Here is a 22038-nt window from a genome sequence, read left to right on the forward strand (position 1 = left end):
CCTGCTGACTTGCTCCCTCCCCGGGGTATTTGGGCATACGGCAGGTAGATAGATGGAGAATTGGAATTGGTGCTTCTCCTTATGCCTTTGTGTGGTCCCTCCAGGGATGAGGGTGGGGACTGCTGGTACCCCTGTCATGTACTGCCCTGTGCCCTGTACAGACAGCTCTTACACAATGAAGGGGTGCAGAGAGGAGCACCTTCATTCAGCACTAAACATTCACTCATGGAATGCTTATCTGAGCATATACCAGGCACTTGCCCATGCTGGGCACAGGGACGTCCTGCTGAGTCAGCCAGGCACACAGGCCAATACCTTGGCACACATGGATCTGAGTGACCAGGAAGCCAGGAACAGCCGGGGGGCTCATGGCCAGAGCTGTCTGCTTATTGGCTGCAGGGGCATGACCCAGCACTTCACGGCCATGCCCAGGTATGGAAACGGACTATATATGGGCAGGAAATGGCCCTTCAAGCCAGACCATATGATGGAAGATACTGTACACACTGTCTTGCAACCCTCCCAGGACCTTTTGCAGGCTCTAGGAGGTGGCTGAGCCCCTCTGCTCGCTCTTTTCCTTGTAGGCCTGCCCTTCTCTTCCCCAAAGCCTGCTCTCCTAGGGCAGGCAGGTTGCAACTCGGCTGAACCATGGGGTGCTTTTGAAGAGGAAGCAGGTTCCCAGCCTTTGTGTGGCCCTGGGTACCCTTGAGCCCTTTCTGGTTGTCATCAGAGCCTGGGGGTGCTGTTAGGAGGCCCTCTGAACTCCCCTCTGTTTTCAGGTCCTGTCTTGATGGGCAGCTGCCCATAGGCCCATCACAAACCTTATGCCAAATGTTAGGGATGCACCTGTTGTGTGACTTTGGGCAAGTCCTCTGAATGTTCTGTGCCTCCATTTCCTCAGATGTAACATGACATTGCTGCTCCTAGCCTCCTTCATAGCCTTGTAAGGATTAAGCAGAATTCAGCATCTGTCGTGTGCTGAGGCTGCATCTGGTCACAGTCAGTTCTGTGTAAGGGTCTGTTGCTTTCGTAGTCGTCATCATCATCATCACCATCCTCAAGTGTGACAAGACCCCCCTGGCTGCCATGGGGTAGGGGACAGAGGGCATCAGGCACCATTGTCCAGGTGGCAAATGCTGGCTTGGACTGAGAGGCAGGAGAAACAGAGGTGGCCCAGTCAGAGGAGGCTAAGCGTCCTGAGCCCCAGGCCCTGTGACTCCAGATCCCACACTTTGTCCCCTTTGCAAGTGTTCACTGCCCCTAGGGAAGCCCGGCTCCCACTACCCCCATCAGGCTGAGCGTGTTTGTCTAAATGGAGACCCGAGGCCTTGAAAACCTCCGCTGGGAATGCAATGGACACACTGACCGGTGTATCCTGAACACTCAGCATAGCCTTGATGCCTTGACGAAAGGTGGGCAAAGGCCTCTTGGGTGCCCAGGCCTCCACAGAGTTCCTGCCAGCTGCTCCCTCCCTAGCCTGGTCTGTGCCATGGGCAGAGTCTGCTTCTTCCCGAAAAAGCTGACCTCAGAGCAAAGCAGAAGTGAGCTGGGCTCAACAGCTCCCTGGCTCCTCTCCTGGGAGTGGCAGAGCAGGAACATTTTAACAAGACAGGGCTCTGCAGGTGCATAGGGCCAGGCCGGGTAGACAGACAGTGCTCAGTAGAAACTGAGGGCTCTCCCTTTGACCATAGGGGTAACCCTTGGCCCCTCAGTGCCCGTCACTGCCCAGGCCTGTGGCAGGATGATCCCCCACTGGGGAAAAGAGTGAAGGGCACTGCCCAGGCCTGTGGTAGGATGATCCCCCACTGGGGAAAAGAGTGAAGGGCTTGGGAGAGAAAGCAGCATACTTGTCTTGGGTCCCTGTCTTTACCCTGGGCCTCTCCTGTCCACCTTCTATTTCCCCATCTTCTTCCATCCCTCTGCCTCCTGTTTCTTTCTTCTTATTTGCTTTTTGGGATTGTTTTTCTCCCCTGACACAGCGAGGCTGCCCCAGAGAGGGTGGGATCATGCACCAGTAGCCTTTCTCTGTGCCTGCTTTGAGAACTACTGCACTCACCTTGTTGAGACAGCGCCCTCTGGTGGTGCTCGCTGGCAGGGCTCAGCCCTGTTGCTAAGAAAGTTCCTGACACCTGTGTCCACCCCACTTATCAGCCACGTGGGGGTGGGGATAGAGCATGCCAGTTTTTCCAGGGCACCATGCCCTCGCCTAGCTGCCCAGGTTCAGAACAGCTCTCAGTATGTTTCTGCAAAGTCTGCCCAGCATTGTCCTGGCCATCCTCTCATCAAACAAGTGTTTCCTGGTTGGCTTTGTCTCCGCAGAGGGAAGACTCCCGATTTTGAGCTTCATAGCTAGGGATTCATAAGACCTGCTGCTCACTGGCCACGTGAGCTGGGGGTTGATCCCTCTTTGAGGCTTGTCCACCCCATCCAGGGCTTCAGGGTAAATGGGCAGGGGGCCTGGGCCATTGCCTACTTATCCTGGTGTAGTGTGAGCAAAGCAACTTTGAGTCAAGGTGACATCAGCATCACTAATCCTCTGACCTGAGCATGTGGGAAGGGACAGCAGCCAGAGACAAGTATGTCACATTGAAGGGCACTGTTGCACAAAACCTCTCGTATGTGACTTATGAGAGTTAAGAAGTCACAGGTCCCACCTGTCTCCTGGACAGGTGGAAATAGATTTAAAAGGTGCCAGGATTTGTAGGGGTCTCCATTTTGACCTCTGAACCCATTCCAGGGATAAAGCCCCTCTCAGGCTTATGGGTATGAAGGCAGCACCTGGGTGCCCTGTGGTTTTGGTCTGTGCCCTCCCTTTGTGCCCCCTTCCTTGGGACATGGGGATCAGGACACCGAAGTCCACTCCCAGTGGAGCAGGGACCTGGTTTCCTCAGCAAGGACTGCAGCTGCTGCTCCCTCCCCTGTGCCCCGTCCTGACCCAGAAAGTGGGGGGATGGGTCCTGCTGGCAGAGCAGGGCGGGCACGGCTTCAAGGGCTCCCCCAGCTGCTCTGCCTGCCTCATGTATGTCGAGTATAGCAGCATGGCGCCAGGGCTGGGGGTGGGGATGAAAGAGTTCGTGCCTGGCAGGGAGGCTGGCCAGGTGAAGTGGCCCTCCCTGGGGACAGCTCCATCATGGCAGACGTGGACTGGAGTCCAGCTGTCCCTTTCCCTCTTGCCGCATGCACAGCATCCAGTCTGTTCTCCTTCCTTCCATCACTGCCCTCCTATAGACACGGGCTACTGGCCACCCAGTCTGGGCACCGCCTATGTGGAGGAGAAGCCACGTGTCCCCACTTCTGGGGAGGGGGCCCCATGAGCCCCCAGCACTGACATAGCAGGGGCCATGGTGCAACAGAGCTGGGGCTCACACAGGCCAGGGTATGAAGCCTCCTGGGGGAAATGAGGCTGCTCCATGAAGGAGAGCAGACCCCGAGGTAGAGAGGGGCCAAGCCTGGGGAGAGGTAGGGGTCTCCTGTGACTTGAGGGGAGAGCGGAAGACATAGGGAAGGGGCCACAGTCAGAACTGCTCTCTTCCTAAGGACTCTTGGCACTCCCCTACCTGGAGCCAGGAGTAGCCTTGGGCTTGCACAGTGAAGACACCCCATTCCAGTCAGCTGGAGTAGCCAAGGGAGTGTCTGACCATCAACCTTGGGCGCTCAGCGATGGGCCTAGCATTTGTCATTTGCAGAGACCTGGAGGGGACTCAAGGTCGAGGGTAGAGCCTACACAAGCCTCCTGGTGAAGCACAGAAAGCGGGTGCTGTGGTTTGAAGGTGACCCCCATAGTTCATGCATTGGAAACTTCATCTCCAGCACAACAATGTTGAGAGGTGGGACCTTTAGGAAGTGATGAGGCCGCGAGGTCTCTGCCCTCATGAATGAATGAATGGCATTACTGTGGGGTGGGCTTGGTCCCTTGCTCAGGCCTGGTGGAGCCAATCCTTTCTCCAACTTCCACTAAAAGTGGCATTCTGGTGGTTCCAGCTAGTGTCTCCTGCCTCTCTCTGAAGTAGTGACAAGAGCCAGCAAAATGGGACCTTCTGAGTGTACCGCCTCAGGGGTGCTGTCACCAGAACAAGGGAGGCAGGGCACAGCTCCGAGCCCATGATGCTGCAGACTGCTCGTGTGCAGGCTGACCCTGTGTGTCTCCTGGGCAGTCCTAGGAAGCCAGAGAGGGAGCACTGTTGACAGAACAGGGGGCGACCAGCGTCCAAGCCTTGCGGTAAACATGACTGTCAGTGCAGTCAATAACATTTAGTATGCCTGGCTGGCTGGTCAGGGCTTGGGACCTTCAGCGCTGGATCTGTTGCCCTTTGTACCAGAGCTCCGAGGTGGCAACTCTCAAACCACCTCCTTCCAACCCTCTGCAGGGGTCGTAACCTGGAAACACATCCCAGTTTCTAGCATGGCCCCAGGTCCAAGGTGATTCTGCCTCTTGATAGCTGTAATTCTTTCTTGACTGTGTCGGGCCCCCTCTATCTCCTCTGGGATGGTTATAAAGGTCTCACTGTGAGGCTCCCCACCTCCCTCCTCCATCCTCTGACCACTCTATCCATCTCTGATGCTTCAGCCAGGATGCCCTGGTGATGTCTGGGGCATCATTTTTGCTCTCGGTATCTCTGCAAGGCCATTCCTGGGGCCTAAGCTGCCACTCTGAGCTGCCTGGCTTCCACTTATCCTCTGGCGTAGTCTTCCTTGTGTTGTTATAACAGAATATCAAAGATTGGATAATTAATAAAGAAAATAAATGTGTTTCTGACAGTTCTGGAAACTGGGAAGTCTCAAGTCAAGAGTCTGCATCCATGCATCCATACATAAGGCAGAAGGGCAAGAGAGCAGGATGGAACCTGTAATAAGCCCACCCCACAGTAATGGCTTTCATTCACTCATGAGGCCAGAGACCTCATGGCCTAATTACCTCCTAACAGTCCCACCTCTCAACACTGTTGCATTAGAGATTACATTTCTGACACATGAACTTTGGGGGACATGTTCAAACCATAGCACCCTCTTTCTATGCTTCATTGGGTGGCTGTGTGAACTCAAGTATCCTCTCCATTTTCTGTACTGACCCGTCAGACATGCAGAAATGCATGTTGTTGACTTGGACATCTCCCAGTTAACTGTGAGCTCCAGGAGTTCCACATCTTTGCCGTATGTTCGTGGGGGTGGGTAGACCCACACAAGCCAGCATCCCCCTCCCAAACCCTTGCTGATGGATGGATGATTGTGTAACAGCCCAGCAAATGAAAGACTAGATGAACTTCATTATGTTGGTGCATCCCTATTCATCCAGCATTTCTGGGAAATAGCCTAATTCACTTGTCCAAGTCACCCCACAGAGAAGGCATCCCTTTTTCTGATATGAGAACTCAGTGATTCAGTCTCCACACCAAAACAAGTTAGAATTCTCTCTGGTGCTTGTTGGCCAGAACATAAGGAAGACATAGAAAGTTTGGGCTGGGAAGAATTTCAGACCCATCTCCTCTGGTGGGCAGGATGGAAGCAGCCCCTAGTATACCCCCTTTTGCTTCCTATTCTTAGACAAGTGGCCACTCCTGACCCTGGGCCATGGAGGGGCCATTGCTCCTCCTGCCAGGAGGTCATAGTTTATGAAGGAGGCATCTAAAAGGTAAGGCACGTTGGCACGCAGGTGATCTTGTCAGTGTATGGTCAGGGAATCAGGATATGAGGGTCAGCTCTGTATTTCCATAACCACATCACTATTTTTGGAGCCTCCATTATCCCTCCTATAGAATAGGAACCAAGTTTCCTACCCTACTGCCTTTGTGGGACTTTGTGAGGTTCAAATTCACAGCACATAAGAAGATCGTTAAGCATTTGCATGGGACTATATATTGCTACTGGTTCCTAGAAGCCTGTTTACGCTCTGGTCTACAAGGAATAAATCCTTCCTGTTCTTAGATAAAGACTTTTCATGCCCTTGGATAGAGTGTCTCCAAAATGGATCAAGAAACAAGAAATGGAAAATTACTTGTTGATGATAACATGTATGACTAAGCCACTATACAGTGGATTCTAGATGGGAAACTGCATTTTGTATACTGTGGTGATGTTCAGTGAATGAATGTAAAATAAATTAATTAATAAAAAAGAGAGAAAAAATACTGGGTTGATACATAATAAATTTAACCAGAATACTTGGGGGGAAAAAAAATGGATCAAGAAATGGGTTTTAGGGCTGGGTGGTGGTGCAGTGGAGGTGTGGCTAGGCCCACATGGGAAGTGGATTCTGGAACTCACTGCCCTCTACTGAGCCCCTCGGATCCAGGTCGAATGGCCAGGAGACACTTCCCTGTTGCAGAGGAATTGAGTCCTCACATTTGCTAGAACTCACCTCCACCTACCCCAACCGGAGGCCAGAGAGGAGGCAACCCTGAGATGCTCAGTGCCTTGTGGGTAAGATGCTCATCCCTCATTTCTCAGCTGTGGCTCAGAGCCAACCCAGCCCCTGAGGCACAGTGAGTCGCCAGGGCTTGAATGCATGCATCTGATACCAGTGCATATGCAGCAGTTCAGACTGGCAGGCTACTGGAGAGTCCTCTCAGATGGAGCTAGAGGTGCAGGTGGCCCGATCGTCTTTCCTAGCCGTAAGTTGGAGGACTTACTGAGCTGTGTATTTGGACAAGAGGTGGCCAGACAACTTGGTTCTACAAGTCACTGCTTCTGTATCACTTGGAATGTTTGGAGATAAATATTGTTATCCAAGGGATATCTGGCTTTTGGGGGCAAATTTGTGTGGAGTTTCCTGGCTGTGCCATAAATGTGTAGCGGGCTAGACAAGGAGGGGTTGGTTGAGGAGGCCACACCCTGCCCTGCAGGTTCCTCCTTGTGCCAAGGGTGCTTGGTGGTGACAGAGCTCCCTGTCCACCTGAGTCCCCAGGATTCTGTGACACTATACCTGTGACTGGCTTGGCTTGGTTGGAGAAAACCCTGAAGATGGAATGATATCCCTGGGGACAGGAGAGTTACAGCTGCCCAGAAGGTCACAGCTTGACCCCTCTCAGTGTCTATTAAATACCAGGAGTTTTTAGAATTTTCTCTGCAAGCCTTTTTTTTTTTTGAAGAAGTTTTTGCTATAGGGCGCATGCGCTCACCAGACAGAGAGAGAGAGACAGCGAGAAATCATCCCCCAGGGGTGACGGCCATGCTGCAATCCCTTCTCCTCCATTCTCCTCTCGGGATCTTGGGCATGTGCACACACACGCCCGGCATGAGTTTTTTAAGCCACTGGGTCCAGGACGCGAACGGCGGTTGACTACAAGGGAGTTCAGCGACATAGCCATTACGCTAACTGCTGGTCCTGTTCTGCAAGCCTATTTTAAAGCAGTTCCTACCTAAGGTTGGGAAGCTTGAGGCTGCTTGGCAGGCTCAGAAGCCACAGAATCTGTGGTCTGAGAGATCCACGGTCAGGAACCGCAGCTTTCATGGTCGTGAATTTGTGACTTGAGTCCATCCCTGCCTAGTCACAGATGTGCTTCTAATTCTGGAACCTTCCCCCGTGTGTCATTAATCTTTGGTTCATTTCCTCTGGCTGTGGGCCCTCTTGAAAGACAGCAGCTGCAGGTGAATGCTTTTCTTATCGTTCTGACCAGGGTGCTCTGGAATGTCACCCTGAAATCTCTTCCAGCTTCTTCTATTTGTATGTTTGTTTCTAAAGACTCCCATTAGGAGAAGAGAAGTCAAAATGACACCTCATGGCTAGGATATGAACAAGGGAGGATGTGCCCTTTTTCTGTCCTAGAAATAGTTGGTCCTCGTCATCATCAAATGATGCAACAATGTCATTGTGAAAAACTACTCTGCACGTTTATCTGTGAAATGTCTTTGCTTCACACATCGTATCGCTGGGCTTGGTTAAAGGCGTGTCTTGCTATCGGGCGTGGAAACCAGCCGAGAAACAAAGCTCTTCATGAAATCAGAGACATAAACCAAAAATGGATATACATTTTTCCTGGAGTGTGGCTGAGTGGCTGCTGGAGTGGGCAGGTGCACCATGATTACACTTAATTTTTAAAAAATAATTATTGTATTTAACTTTATTTATTTTATTCATTTATTTTGATCAGAGAGGGACAGAGTGTGAGAAAGAGAGAGAGGGAGAGGGAAAGTGAGAAAGCAAGCAGCCAGGCCCAGGACTCAAACTACGGCCAACCATATGAGAGTCCAACGCTCTTTTTTTTTTTTTTTTTTTTTTGAGAGGTTTTTGCTATAGGGCACGTGCACTCACCAGACAGACAAAGAGAGACATAGAGACAGAAAGCGAGAAATCACCCCCCGGGGGGATGGTCACGCTGCAATCCCTTCTCCTCCATTCTCCTCTCGGGATCTTGGGCACGCACGCACACGCGCCCGGCGTGAGTTTTAAGCCACCAGGTCCGGGATGCGAACCATGGTCGACTACGTGGGAGTCCAGCGACATAGCCATTACGCTAACTGCTGGTTCCCACCAGCGCTCTTAACCATCACGCCACGTGCCAGCACCTGTTGTTACTTTTGACAGAAGGTTCTGGGTGTCTCCTTACCCAGCACAGCTGATGCTCACCGTGAAGTGGGTAAAATGTTGAACACCTAAGGCTTACTTGGATTGCTGCATCCACCTGAGTCATTTTTAAAAACCTGTTGTAAAATACACATAGCACAAAAGTTACCATCTGAGCCCTTTTTAGGTGTTCGGTTCAGTGGCATTAAGTACATCTGTACCAGCATGCAACCAGCACTGCCATCCATCCCTGGAACTTTTCCATCTTCCCAAACTGAAACTGTCCCGTGAAACACTAATTTGCTGTTCTCCTCCTCCATGCCCTGGCCCCTGCAGTCCTGTTTCCTGTCTGTGTGGCATTTGGCTACTCTAGGGACCGCATGTGGGTGGAATCGTACAGCCTCTGCCCCTTTGGGGCTGGTTTATTTCACTGAGCATACTGTCCTCGAGGCTCATCTGTGCTGCAGCAGGCGCTGGAATGATATTCCTTTTGCGTGACTAGACTGCATTCTGTTAAGCCATCATCCATTGATGGAGATTGGGTTGCTTCCACTTTTCGGCGATTGGGGATAATGCTGCTATGAGCACAGGTGCACTGACATCTCTTCAAGACCCTGCTTTCTGTTCCTTTGAGGATATTCCCAGAAGTGGAATCGCCAGGTTTTCTTTGGTCTTTTAACTATGAACACTACCCCCAGGCCAGTTCATGTTGTCATCATGAGTTCCACTGTGACTGCTCAAGATAGTTTTTCTGGATGGATTGGCCATGGCGCATGGTGTGGCCTCATGACCCTTTGCTTTTTCTCTGCCCCTCTTGCCTAATCCAGGTCGTCTTTTGCTCCTGCTGCCAAGGACTCACTCTCAGCCTTCGAGTACCCGGGGCCCAAGCGGAAGCTCTACAGCGCAGTGCCTGGGAGACTCTTCGTCGTCGTCAAGCCATACCAACCCCAAGTCGACGGCGAGATCCCCCTTCACCGTGGCGACAGGGTCAAAGGTCAGTAACAATAATTCATCCTCTGCTTCGGAGGCAGGGTCAGGCTGTTGCCCCTCAGCCTCCATCCTCTTCCTTAGCTGCCCTTCCAGGGTGGCAGTAGCTAAGGCTTGGCTTCCACAGAACCCCCTGTGGAAAGTGTAGACACCTGGAAGGGGAGGAGCGGGAACAGAGTGCCATTCACAAGCCCCTTTCTTTCATTCCTGTGGGAAGCACTGCAGTGTCCACAAGCTGAGTCTTTAGGGAAGAGAGGCAACACGTGCACACCTGGCACGAGAGTCCATAGTGGGAAGTTCAGGGAAGAGGCAGACAAGGGCATCCATGGGCAGAGCTCCTTTCCAGGTGGAAAACCCTAAGAGTCATGCGAAGTGGTACTGGAGCAGGGCTAGCATAGGTCAACCTTGGGGGTGTCCAGGTACACGGTCCATCGTGAGCCAAGGCCTGGAGGCCTGCAGTGTTCAAAGGAAAGAAGTCTCTTAGGTTGATGGGACAGATCTGAAAGTGTCATCCTAGAGCTATGGAAGAAAGACATTCTGATGACCACTGTGAATGCCAGGCCAAAAATACAGACCCTGTCCAAAGGGTACTAGGGAGCCAATGATGGCTTTTATACAGGTGAAATCAAATAAGTGAGGCACTTAAGGAAGATGGACGCAAGTTGGAGGAAAGTTGGTAGTGATGGTATCCAAGGCTGAAGGCCACCAGGAGGGAACTAGAGAAGAGGCAGGTATAGGCTGCAGGGACTATGTGGGGGCAGTGGGAACTCACTGGATGGAGCTAGAAAGGTACAGCGCATGGACCCAGCATGCTCAGGCCCTGCCAGTTCCTTCTCTGGCTCCCAGAAGATGCATGGCACAGGATGGAAAGTATGTTTCTTTAGACGTCATAAGCCTGGCTCCCATCCTGCTTTCCCCACCCAGTTGCTGTTTCAGCAGGTAATCGACTCATTTCCTTTCTCTTTATCATGTACTAATCATGCTGATTTCACCTGGGTCACTGCAAGGTTTTCATACTGGTAGAGCCCCATCCTTTCTTGACTCCTGATAGTCTAGTCACATATATTTGATCATCTGATAGCATCAAACAAATCCCTGGGGCTCCATTCATTGTTCTTTTAATCATTTTTCTTCCTATTACATAATTTCTTTTGACCTATTTTCAAGCTCACTTGCTCTTTCCTTGGAAATGTCCTTTTTGCTATTAAGTCCATGTTGAGAATTTTATAATTTCTGCAATTACATGTTTACTAGAATTTCTGTTCAGTTTTTATTGTTTCTCTTTATTTGCCAAGACTACTTGTTCCTCGGTTGAGCTTTTTGGTTCATCCAAACATATGTTGTTTTATTACATTGTAGATTCATGTAATCACTACTTTAAAATCTCCGTCTGTTAATTCCAACATCAGGCTCATCTTGGAGTGGGACTGAGTTGGGTTTGGGCTCAGCTGATTATCTTTTCTTGCCCCCTCAAGAAAGTGTGTCATTCTCTCAAGGCTTCGTGTGTTCTGTAATTTTCTGCTGCATTTTGGGCATTAGTATGTTAAGTCGTGCAGATTCTGGCTTCTGACATTTTCATCTCATGTGTTTCTTCTCTTCCTTTTAGCAGGTAGCTTGAGTGGTAGCTCTGGGCTGGTTCAGATCCCATCATCTAGCTGAGCTCCTTCGAGCTTGTTCTGTGCATGGGATGTTCTAGGCTCAAGCAGAGCTGTGAGTTGTCGGAATTTGCCAGTCGTCTCTCTCTGACTCTTTGTCTTGCAAGGACTTTCCCGTTTTCTTTAGACCTCATGGTTTTCTGGCTCCGCTTTTCTGGTTCCTAAAGTTACTCAGGCCACAGGGGTCTTGGCGTGTGCTCCTCCTCGGTGAACCCTACTACAAGCTCTGGAGAATATGTTTCTTGCACAGCCTCGTCTTCTCTCCTCTAGGCAGCCATGCATCCCCACCAGAGCCTGGCTGCTTCTGTTCATGTGCCATCGCTTTCAGGTGGTCTCTCTTTGCATTATGTGCAGGTTTTATAGCTGGATTCAGTGGTTGCCTATTAGTGCCTTTGTCAATCTACATTCATATGCAGAAGTCCCTGAATTGCCCCCACTAGAGTTTAACATTATTTTTGGTAATTTTAAACTATAAATGTTCGAATTATAAATGTAAAAATTTACATAACCTAAAATTTTAATTTTAACACATTGTGGGAGAGATTTTTTTTTTCCTCTTTCATTTTAAGTAATCTTCAGCTAATCCTACAATGCATACAGTGTAGCAGATTTATCAATGAGGCACAGGACACTGCCTTGGCAGATGTGGTCGACTGGTGACCAGGCGTGGTGCCTGGTTCAGTGCTTCCTCCTCAGTGCTCACACAGGTCCCCACGGAGCAGATATGTAAATACTATTGCTGAGTGCATGGCCTTCCCTAGTCCAGAGCCTCCTTGTACCATCCCAGTAGTACAGCATCCACATAATTGCCTCCTGCATTTGTACCTTGGCCTTCCCCATGCTTCTCTCACTTCCTCAGGGCTTCCAGGTGGCAAGAGATTGTCCTGGGGGTTATGGCAGGGTCTGTCTCAGCTGGTAGTGCTACTATGTGGTTTCTCCAAGTTTCTCTGAGCCCGGGGGCAGAACTGGCAAGTCCAGACTGGGGGTATTGGGGACAGAGAAGCCCAGCCCTGGAGGACCTTCCTACCACCCTTCTCCACAAGTGGGCCTGTCTACTCCAGCTCATGCCACTCATTGCTCTCCTCCAAGGCAGAATGGATATGGCATTGCCAGGCCAGGAACAGATACTGTTCTGAGAGCTAGGGAACAGGCAGGCTCCCAGCACTCGCTGTGTTTCCAAGCCATTACCTAATTAGCATTGGGTAGCCATGCCGAAAATAACCACAGTCCTTCCCAGGCGGTCTGGCCTGAGTTAACATCTGATCTGGAGACGAGGGAGACCAGTTGCTCAGATGAAGGTGCAGCTCGCCAGACTGTAGCTTATTCTAGTCTCTGCTAAGGGCCTCACCCCACGCCGTGACCCCAAATCCCACCCAGGTCTCTCTGCTTATCACAGGCTCTGAAAATGGCTGAGTCCCTTGTCTATAGCCCTGGGCCTATGTCCCACTAGGATCTGCCTCCTTAGCCATACCCAGGCAGTATAAGGTATCTGTTAAACCTCTGGTTCTGTCTCCAGACAGAACCTGGTGGAGGCTGCAGGGCGTTCTGATGACTCACTAGGCAGTCACTCTTCTTGGGCCTTTGTGTCCTCCATAAATTGGAGATGATGATAGGGGAGTAGAAGGAGGTGGGGACTAGCGTGAGTGACAAGGTTGACTTGCCCTCATGCTAGTTCCCCCACATACACTCTTGTGTGTAAGTCACACATTGACTGTGAATCCTGTTGACTAGCTTGGGCTGCTTTTACAAAGCACCGCAGACTGGGTGGCTTAAACCAAGGAACCTGTTTTCTCAGTCCTGGAGCACAGAAGCCCAAGATCATGATGTCAACAGCATGGATGCCTTCTGAGGCCTCTCTCTTTGGCTCGCAGGTGGCACCTTCTCCCTGTGTCTCACATGGCTCTGAGTGTCTCTGACCTAATTTTCGTTTCATTTAAGGGCCTCAGGAAGATTGGATTAGGGTCCACCCACATAACCTGATTTTACATTAAATATTTCTCAAAAGACCCATCTTCACATAATCACATCCTAAGGTCCTCAGATTAAGATTTTGTTTTGTTTTGTTTTTAATTTTGCCAAAGGGGCCAGCAAGTGGCGTGGTGGTTGAGGCGCTAGACATGGCTGACCACCATTCATGTCCCGGACCTGGCAACTTGCTTTTATCACTTTTCCTTTCTCTCTCTTACTGGTCAAATTAAAAAATAATCATGATCAGCCAAAACTGGTTGACTAAAAGATACACAAACACAAGAGATGGGTGTGAATGTCAGATGTGATGAGTGTGGAGGGGAGGGGCCTGGGGAAGGACATTTGGAGGAGGGATACAGAGGCAGAGCATTGACGGGACTGGGAGGGTGGTGTAATCTGTTGAAGATATTTTGATCAACTGGACTGGGGAGAAATGTTCACATATTGAAATGTTCACTTCATAAGCTAAACAATGTCATTGAATGTATATAAAAAAATAAATTAATTTAAAAATAACAATAATAATCATAAAAATAGAAGTATTTTTTATTTTATTTTATTTGTTATTATAAATTTTTAATTTGACAAGAGAAGGAGAGAGAAAGTGAGAGAGCAAGCCACCAGGTCTGAGACTCGAACTGTGGTTGCCCATGTGGGAATCCAGCACTTCAACCACGTCACCTGCCAGCCCCAAGAATTTTTTAATTTTAATTAAAAAATTTTTTTTTTGACAGAAGGCATGTGTGCTCACCAGCGGGAAGGGGAGAAAGCACCCCTTCCCCGAGTAGGGCATGGTCAGCCCACGGTCCCTTACCCTTCGTTTCTCCACCCTGTTGAGATCTGGGGCACATACACATATGCACCAGTGTGTTTCTCAAGCCTTCCAGCCTGGGATTTGAACAACTGTCAGGCACGTGGGGCCCAGCTCCCGTAACCACCAGGTTCAAGGGCATAATTCAGCCCATGACCTCCCTTTTACAGATGTGGTAACTGAGGCTAGGAATTCTCCCCACTCTCTCCAGCTGCTTCACTAGGAATTGAAATCTAGTTTGTCTGCTCTGAGCCCACCCTGGCCTCCCCCCCTGATTTTGCCTCCCCTATCCCCCATTCCCGCTCACTCTCATGGCCTCTTGGTGCTAGCTTCACTTGGTAGCACTCTAGTTTGGCCTTGACATGACTGAAAGAGGAGAGGTGGGTTCACATGTTCCTGGTAGCCACTTGTGAGCCTGGGGGCTCTGTCTGTGAGCAGAGCCACTGAGTGTCTTGAGTGTCCAACTGGTATGTCCTTTCCTCTGGGAGTTCCCAACCCCACCTGCCATGTCCCCTCTGCCCTTGGCTAAACTGCGCAGATCTCTGATGTAGTGCATGCCACAGTACATGTGGTCATTTAGGGCTATTTAACAGACACAAACAAAACCCTTGCCTGGCCATGTGTAGGATCTTAAGAAGTAGCAATGATTGTCCCTGCTTGATGGAAGCCCCCATTCCGATAGGCAAGAAAAATGAACTCCCAGTTGCTGAGAGGTTAGGGGTAGAGCCTTTCACCCCCAAGGTGTGAGAAAAGCTTCCCAAACAAGGTGATATTTGAGCAAGAATATTGAGAGGTGTGGACAAACTGGGCAGCTGAAGTGTCGGAATGAGTAGGGCTGGGGACTGAGGACATTGGGCACAGAATTTGGAGGACAGACAAAGGCCCAGAGGGAGCCAAAATCAGGCTGTGTGGTGAGCAGTCAGGAGAGCCCGCAGCAGTGGCACGGGGGGGGCCATTCCCAGAGATGGAGATGTGCCTGAGCCCTCTAGGTAGGCAATCCCAGACTCAGGGCAGCAGAAGGCAGGGAGCTGCCTCAGAAAGGTCGCTCACTCTGCACCTCGGTAGTTACCGAGACAGACCATGGGCGGTTGTTAGAGGCAGGGCAAACAGGAGGGAGCTGCCTTATCATCCAGGGAGAGCTGATGAGGGACAGGAGCAAGGGGCAGCTTGTGGAGGACATCCCCAGGTGAGGTGCCTGGGCGGGTGATGGAGAAAATGGAGCTGGTTGTCACTCTGGGCCACAGGGAGATGGAGTGATGCTCATTCTAGTCTCCAGGATAAAAGAGATTTAGGAACATTCGTGGTGTTCCTATGATCTGAAGCATCAGCACCTGGTCGAGACCTGCATAGGCAGATGTGGATCCGGCAGAGCAGCCAGACCCACCTAGGTACTTGCGATTTAGGTTGAGTGGAAGCTGCGGGAATAACTGAGCTTGGAAGGAGAGAGTGCACAAGGTGAGAAGTGGAAGGCCCAGGAGGAAGGAGGAGAGATGACCTCCCCAACAGCTCCTGTGTTCACTTGCCACCGTTTCTGTGTCATCCCTCTGATCAGGCCCAGCACCATCCCTGGCCCTAGAAGTCCTGGGTACTCTTTAACTCAAAGATGCATGTATGCAAGAAAGCTCAGGATGACTTGAAATTGAAGCTGCCCAGAGTACATTCCAAATAGAGGAATTTGGTCCAGAGTAGGGGAAGGGTTGTGTCTTGGGTTCCCCCAAGTCCTCAGTGTCCCGTTTGGCTTCTGCACCTAGGCAAGACTGGGAAGGGTAGAAGTACGGGTTATAACAAAGGGGGTAGAGACCACCCCTGCCTCAGCTGATTTATTGGGTGGTCTGGAAAGTCATGAAGCATTTTTGGCATGACTTCCCTGATGACTTGATAGTTTCGGAAGTAAGCATTACCTTCTAGTTTGTGAGGGCAAGGCTGCAAATCCTTGCAGGAGTATGGTCTATTGAGATGGTTGTAACACGGATATCTGGACTGGCCCTTCTCTAGCCAGCTAATTTCAACTCTCACCTTAAGGAGCATGTTAGGCCTACAGAGAGAGAGTGGCTACACCCTTGCTTCTCACTGGTGCCTTCAAACTTTGTCTTTTTGAGACATACTTACTGCTAGAGGGGGCTTCCCTGGCTTCGGGTGTGGTGCCTTCACCCCGTGCCAGCAGCTACAGCACTGCCTCTTCCCTTAGAACTTTCCCTGAGTCTCAACAGACCCATTTCAACGGCTGGTCCCTCCTCCTTGCTCCTGCAGCAAGGATGATTCTCAGTGGCCCCTTCACATCAGAATTAGTCCTGACACATTCGTGGCCCCTCTGCATGTCCTAAGCCTTGAGGACAGGACCCTCTCTGATTCATCGAGCTGTCACATGTAGGAGCAAGGTGGGACTCTAGAATTCACCTGGTCTGGCTCCCTTGTGGCCCCCATGAGATGGTGAGGCCACAGGCAGAAGAGGGTCCCCAGATTTCTCAGCACCTCAATGATGGACGTGTCTCTTGCCTCCTAGCCTGGGCTCCTTCTTGTTCTGCTATGCAAGAGGCCTCTGCCTTGACCTCCCCTCGGCCTCTCCTTGACCTCCTCCTCGCACAGGGTGGGCGGTACAGTCACACATTTCCATCATGACACACTGCAGTAGACCGTGCTGTACAGCCCAGACACGTAGTGGCCATGCCATCTAGGTGTGTGACATGCACACAGACATGACAGGGCTAACAGTGCAGTGCTCGGAATGCACCCTGTCCTTAAGCAACGCTGGCCTGTACTTATTGCTGAATGAATGAATCAGCAGTTTATGGATGAGCCAAACCCTGTTTTCCGTACAGGTGATAGCCATTCCACGTGGACACAGGTGTTCCTTTAGGGAAGCCTCAAGACCTGCTCTTGAGGCTGTGAGAACTCGAGCGTGCAGCCCAGGTACACACCCCTCTACCTGCCTCAGTGCATGTGGGGCTCACGGCACTCCTCAGAACCAGTATGCCTGTGCAATGCGAACTGTCCGAAGCATAGGAAGTTCAGACTGGCACCCCACAGTCCTGCCACCAACTACACTCCCCAAACATCCTCTTCTTCTTCCCACCTCTCCAGAGGACCACCAGCTACATTTGCACAACTAGAAACCCAGGAATGGCCCCCGGTCCCTCTCTGGCCTGTATCTGGCCCCAGCCCAGTCCTGTTGTTTCTGCCTTCTCTGATGCTAAGGAAACCAGCCTGAAGTGGGGCTCCCCTGGTGGGTAATTCCTTCTAATAAATCACCTCTGCATCACAGCATGTGCCTCTCTGCTCTCTCCAGCCAGCTGCAAACAGCCTCGTTCTTTGCTGCTGGTCTCATAGTAACAGTTACACACACAGAAGTATACACTTGATGTCGAATACATTTGCAAGCAGAATGCATTATTCTCTTGGAGAGAGTAGTTTGGAAGGGTGCTAGCGAGCAGTGACCGAGACCTTCTTCCACACTAGATTAACGTGCCTCTGTTCTACTCATGGTGACTCTGTGAGCCAAAGAGTATTATTCCACTCTGACAGAGGAGGAAACTGAGGCATGGAGAGATTAAGATGTTTTCTCAAGTGTCTTGTAGAAAAGATGTGGCAGATTCCATGAAAGATACGAGCTCCACCTAAGGAATTCCTTTCTCTCCTGTCCCCTTTTCTTTTTTATTTTATTTGTTTATTTTGCTGTAGGGTGTGTGTACTCACCAGAGAGAGAGAGAGAGAGAGAGAGAGGAAAGTAAGAAAGCACTGCCCAGTGGGGATGGCAATACTGCAGCCCCTTTTCCTCCAGTCTCTTCCCAGGACTTCGGATATGCACACACATCTGCCCAGTGTGAGTTTCAAGCCACTGGGTCTGGGACTCGAGCTGCATAGCCTTCCATGTGGGATCCAGCATCTTAACCTCCACACCACCTGCTGGTCCCTCCTCCTACCCATTTTATTTTATTTTATTTTATTTTATTTTATTTTATTTTATTTTTTAGAGGTTTTTGTTATAAGGTGTGTGTGCTCGCCAGACAGAGAGAGACAGAGAGACAGTGAGAAATCACCCCCCATGGGGGATGGCCACGCCACAATCCCTTCTCCTCCATTCTCCTCTCGGGATCTTGGGCACGCACGCACATGCGCCCAGTGTGAGTTTAAGCCACCAGGTCCGGGACACGAACCACAGTCAACTATGTGGGAGTCCAGCGACATAGCCGTTACGCTAACTGCTGGTCTCATCTCCTATCCATTTTAAAACAGCAGAGTGACCTGACTATGGTCACGAAGGGAAATGTAGTATCTTCTCCCATTGGCTTGCACAGCACAGCAGCAGGTCCCTGGCCTCCGTTGACTAGCCAGGGCAGCACTCCACGAAGACCCTGTGATCCAGGATTCTGCACATCCAGGCAGCAGGGCTGATGGGTTCTAAGGGAACAGCATCCATTTTCCAAGAAAATTACTTCAGGCAGTTATGATTGCACTGGTCAGCTGGGATGCTGCTTGTCTGTTTCATTTGGGTCATTTCTTCAGATTATTAGGCAAAAACTTATAAAGCCAGTATGTTCTGTTCTGTTGACCTTCAAAAATTGTGGGCCAAGTCATTCTTTATCTGGCCTTTGAGATTAAAAAGGGGGATAGAAGAAAGCGTTTCTGCTGCCGTGATCCCTTCTCAGCAGCCAGTGCCTGTGGATCCTGAGTAATTGTAAAGAAGATTAAGACGTGTGGAGATTATATTGATTTCTTTATTGCACAGCCACATGCGGAAGGAGCGAGGGTGTTGGAGACATCGGTAGCCCAACACCAAAATCCCTTTCCCCACCTCAACACCAGGAGCTTTGCACTTATAATTAAAATATTTGCCAAAACAGGGTCATGGGGAGCAATGGGGTCCTTTGACATTCCCTCTGCCCCAGAGTTTTGGGAGCTTGTGTTTTTCACCCCTGCAGCTGGTTTATAAACAAATATATAGGCTAACCCTATGTCATAACACAGTGCAGGAGAGGCCAGCTGCTACATGACTGACTGGGGTTCAAGTCCAGACTGCAGCAGCTTACACCGGCACGTGCATGTATGACCGGGATCCTACGGGGATGGAGAATTAGAGGAAAAGAACTGTGGCATTCCCGAGCCCCATGCAGGAGTGCATTCTTTCCCTCCCACCCCTTCTCGCATGTGCCCTGGGCGTATAAATAAATAAATGCATGCTTTATGCTTCCAGCCAATGTTTATGGAGGAGCTACTGTGTGCAGGTCCGACCCTACAGGCTGGGGCAGCTGTGTCGATCCAGTAGTAACCAAGGACAAGGCTGGGATGTAGTCACTCTTCATACTAAGGGGCTAGCTTTTCCTTTCAGCCAAGAGACAGAAATAAATCTCATTTGTTGCCAGCAATAACATTACTAATAGGTTCTTCATTAATTACAGTCAGCACACAGAAAGGACCCCAAGGGGCTAGTGCCGGCCAAAAAGAGCTTTTCAGTCTGGCCATTTTCATTTCACGTTGAGACGGTTATCACGGAGGAGCAGCTTTTCCATCTCCTCCTATGACTTCTCTTTTCTCAAACTGGCTTAAAACATGCGGAGGGGTGGGACAACCCAGACGCCTGGATTGCCAGCCTTTCTGCCTCCAGCCCCTCCCAGGTGAGGAGCAGGCATGGACTTGTTTCCTCTGCCCTTTGAGGTGGCACGCCCTTCCCCTTTTACAGCTGACATCATTGATGGTGGGGGCAACACCTACCTCTGTCCTGCCTTGGGCGGGACACCAAGAGACAGTATGAAGTTACCACGCACGTGGGTTCTTAGGACGTGGGGTATAAGGGGCAAGAAGGTTCCTTTCCGCACCTCGGTGTCATTCTCGTCCCATCACCTACTGAGCAGGGAACACTCGTGGGCTGGAATGGTGAGGCCTCTTGACGCTGCTCTTGAGGGATGCTCCCAGGTCCCCCCATCCACAGCTGAAGGAGGCGTGTTCAGTGGGCAAGGAGCCAGAGCCCCGTGCTCTGCTGACTCAGCGGAGAACACACCGTGTGGTCCCCTTCGTCCCAGTCACACTCCAGGCCCTCCGTGTCCCTCCTGGCTAACACTTCTCCCTCTTCATTGCCTCTAGTTCTGAGCATCGGCGAAGGGGGCTTCTGGGAAGGCAGTGCCCGTGGCCACATTGGATGGTTTCCGGCCGAGTGCGTGGAGGAAGTCCAGTGTAAGCCCAAGGACAGCCAGGCAGGTAAGGCGGGCGCCGCGTCGCGAATCTACCCTCGGTGTCTTTGGCCTCTCTCAGGCCTGTGGTCGGAGCCGTCTGGTAGGCTGGAGTGCGGAGGAGGCTGAGTTGTACATCAGGGGCTTCTCCAGATCTTTGAAAACAGGTTGGCTGCTTCCATTCCACTGGGCTTCATCCAAACCAGAAATTGATTGCAAGATGGTGTGGAAGCTTTTAGTTAAAATGCTGCTCAGTACACGTTCCAGAGAGCTTGGATCGTGTGTTCTAGCCCCCAGAGAAAGACTTTTTAGGGCTGATTAAATGGCTTTTTTTGATCTCATACTGATGTCATCAAACAGGCAGCTTCCCATTTACAGGCGCGCCCACCCCCGCGTCCTCTCTTAGAACCACACAGTGAGGGCCTCCTGAGAATCTGCTCTACAGAGTTCAGGGTTCACGATGGCGGTCCGATGGCGGTCGGTCGTTTCGGCATCTCTCTTACAAGGCTCAAATACAGCACTTGCTGAGAATGATTTTAAAATCAATTACTGAAAGATGGAATTGATTAAAATATTAAAAGGAAGCTACTTCAGTGGGATTGAGAAAAAGTATTCATGTGAGTTGGGGGAAGTGAAGCCCTCAGTGTCTCTTGCTCCCATGTGAAATCAGTCCACGTGTAAGCTGTCGGTTTTTGGTAGGATTCCAGGCTCACAGGCACGTGTCTGAAGCAGCCACATGAATGTCACCATCACTGACCTTGCTGTGTCTCCTTGTACAGACTGCGTCCCCTTGGCTCTGCTCAGACATGCCCTTTGCCTCATTTAGCAGCTCAGCTTGTAGCCCCCACCCCATCAGATCTGCCTGGGTCCTTATGGGCCAACAAATGGACATTTGCCAAGCACAGAGGTGCCTCCCTGCCACTGGGTCTCCCTCGGTCCTGGCCAGCTTGGCAGGGTCTTTATTAGAGCTCAGAGGTTTTCTCTCTGAGGACTTGGCTTCAAGGAGGAGGAAAATCATTTGAGCTATGCTTCTCTGCTCTCAGTTCCCTGCACAGGCAGACACCACATAGTGCTTGGGGGGGTGGAGAGATATGACATGTCCCCAACTTGCCCTTGAAAGAGAAGATGGCCATGTGACCTGTGGGGAGGGAGTCGTGGTAGGCAGGCAAAGGAAACAGGTCCTCCTGGATGTGAGGATGAGACCCTGAGCCCCTGTATAGGCCAGACCTAGCCCTTCTAGCTAGCTCCATCCACCCTGGGCCCACACCCATCCTCTCTGCAGGCAGCTTGCCCCCGCCGCCCCTACCTTGCCTTCCCAGGCTGCTAGCTGCCATCACTTCCCCTCGCTGACCCTCCTAACTGGCAGGAAATCCAGCCTCCACTTCTGGAGTTGACTTAGCACCACCTCCTTGTCCCAGCACTTCCTTTCAGAGCCACGATGGATCACCACTCCCTTCCTTGGAAAGACTTTCCTTGGAAAGACTCTGCCACACCTGGATGGGCCAACCCCAGAGGACCACCTGGGGGGTCACTTGGCCTTCCTGCTCTTCACCCTCCAAAGAATAGTGGTTTCCTGAAGAGTAGGGCAGGAAAGGGCAGGCGGCTTGGGCCCACCTCCCTTCTCCTTTCTGCTGTGGGCTTCCCCACCGGCCAGCCGGGCCCATTTACCCCTGATAAGGACATGTAGCTCTCCCTAGTCCTATTGGGAGTGTCTCCAGGTGGGTGGGGAGAGGAGGTGGGGCCTGCCAGGCTGACGAACATCCTGTGGAAGGAGTTTCCAGAGGGGCAGAGGCTCCTGCTGGTGTTTATTGCTGGAGGAAGCTGATGGCTGTGATGGAGATTCCTAGAAGGGCTTTCTTCGTCCCACTCATACTTGGCAGGACTCGTTCTTGATGAAGCAGCATTCTCTACCTGCTCCTATGCCTGGCATGGGCCCCGGCATTCAAGGGCCCG

The 22038-nt window shown here is 51.0% G+C and overlaps 1 protein-coding gene across 1 annotated transcript in view; it reads left to right on the plus strand.

Annotated features, from left to right (window-relative positions):
- LOC102495642 (SH3 and multiple ankyrin repeat domains protein 2) overlaps window positions 1-22038 on the plus strand; it is a gene marked incomplete at its 3' end in the record, with an annotated part of 501991 nt that overhangs the window by 333954 nt on the left and 145999 nt on the right. Inside the window, 2 exon segments of the mRNA XM_006141097.3 lie at window positions 9328-9494; window positions 20000-20113. Coding sequence (XP_006141159.2) covers window positions 9328-9494; window positions 20000-20113 — 281 coding nt within the window.

Source organism: Tupaia chinensis, unplaced genomic scaffold (genome assembly GCF_000334495.1).
Source record: "Tupaia chinensis unplaced genomic scaffold, TupChi_1.0 Scaffold000047_1, whole genome shotgun sequence".
Taxonomy (NCBI): Eukaryota; Metazoa; Chordata; class Mammalia; order Scandentia; family Tupaiidae; genus Tupaia; species Tupaia belangeri.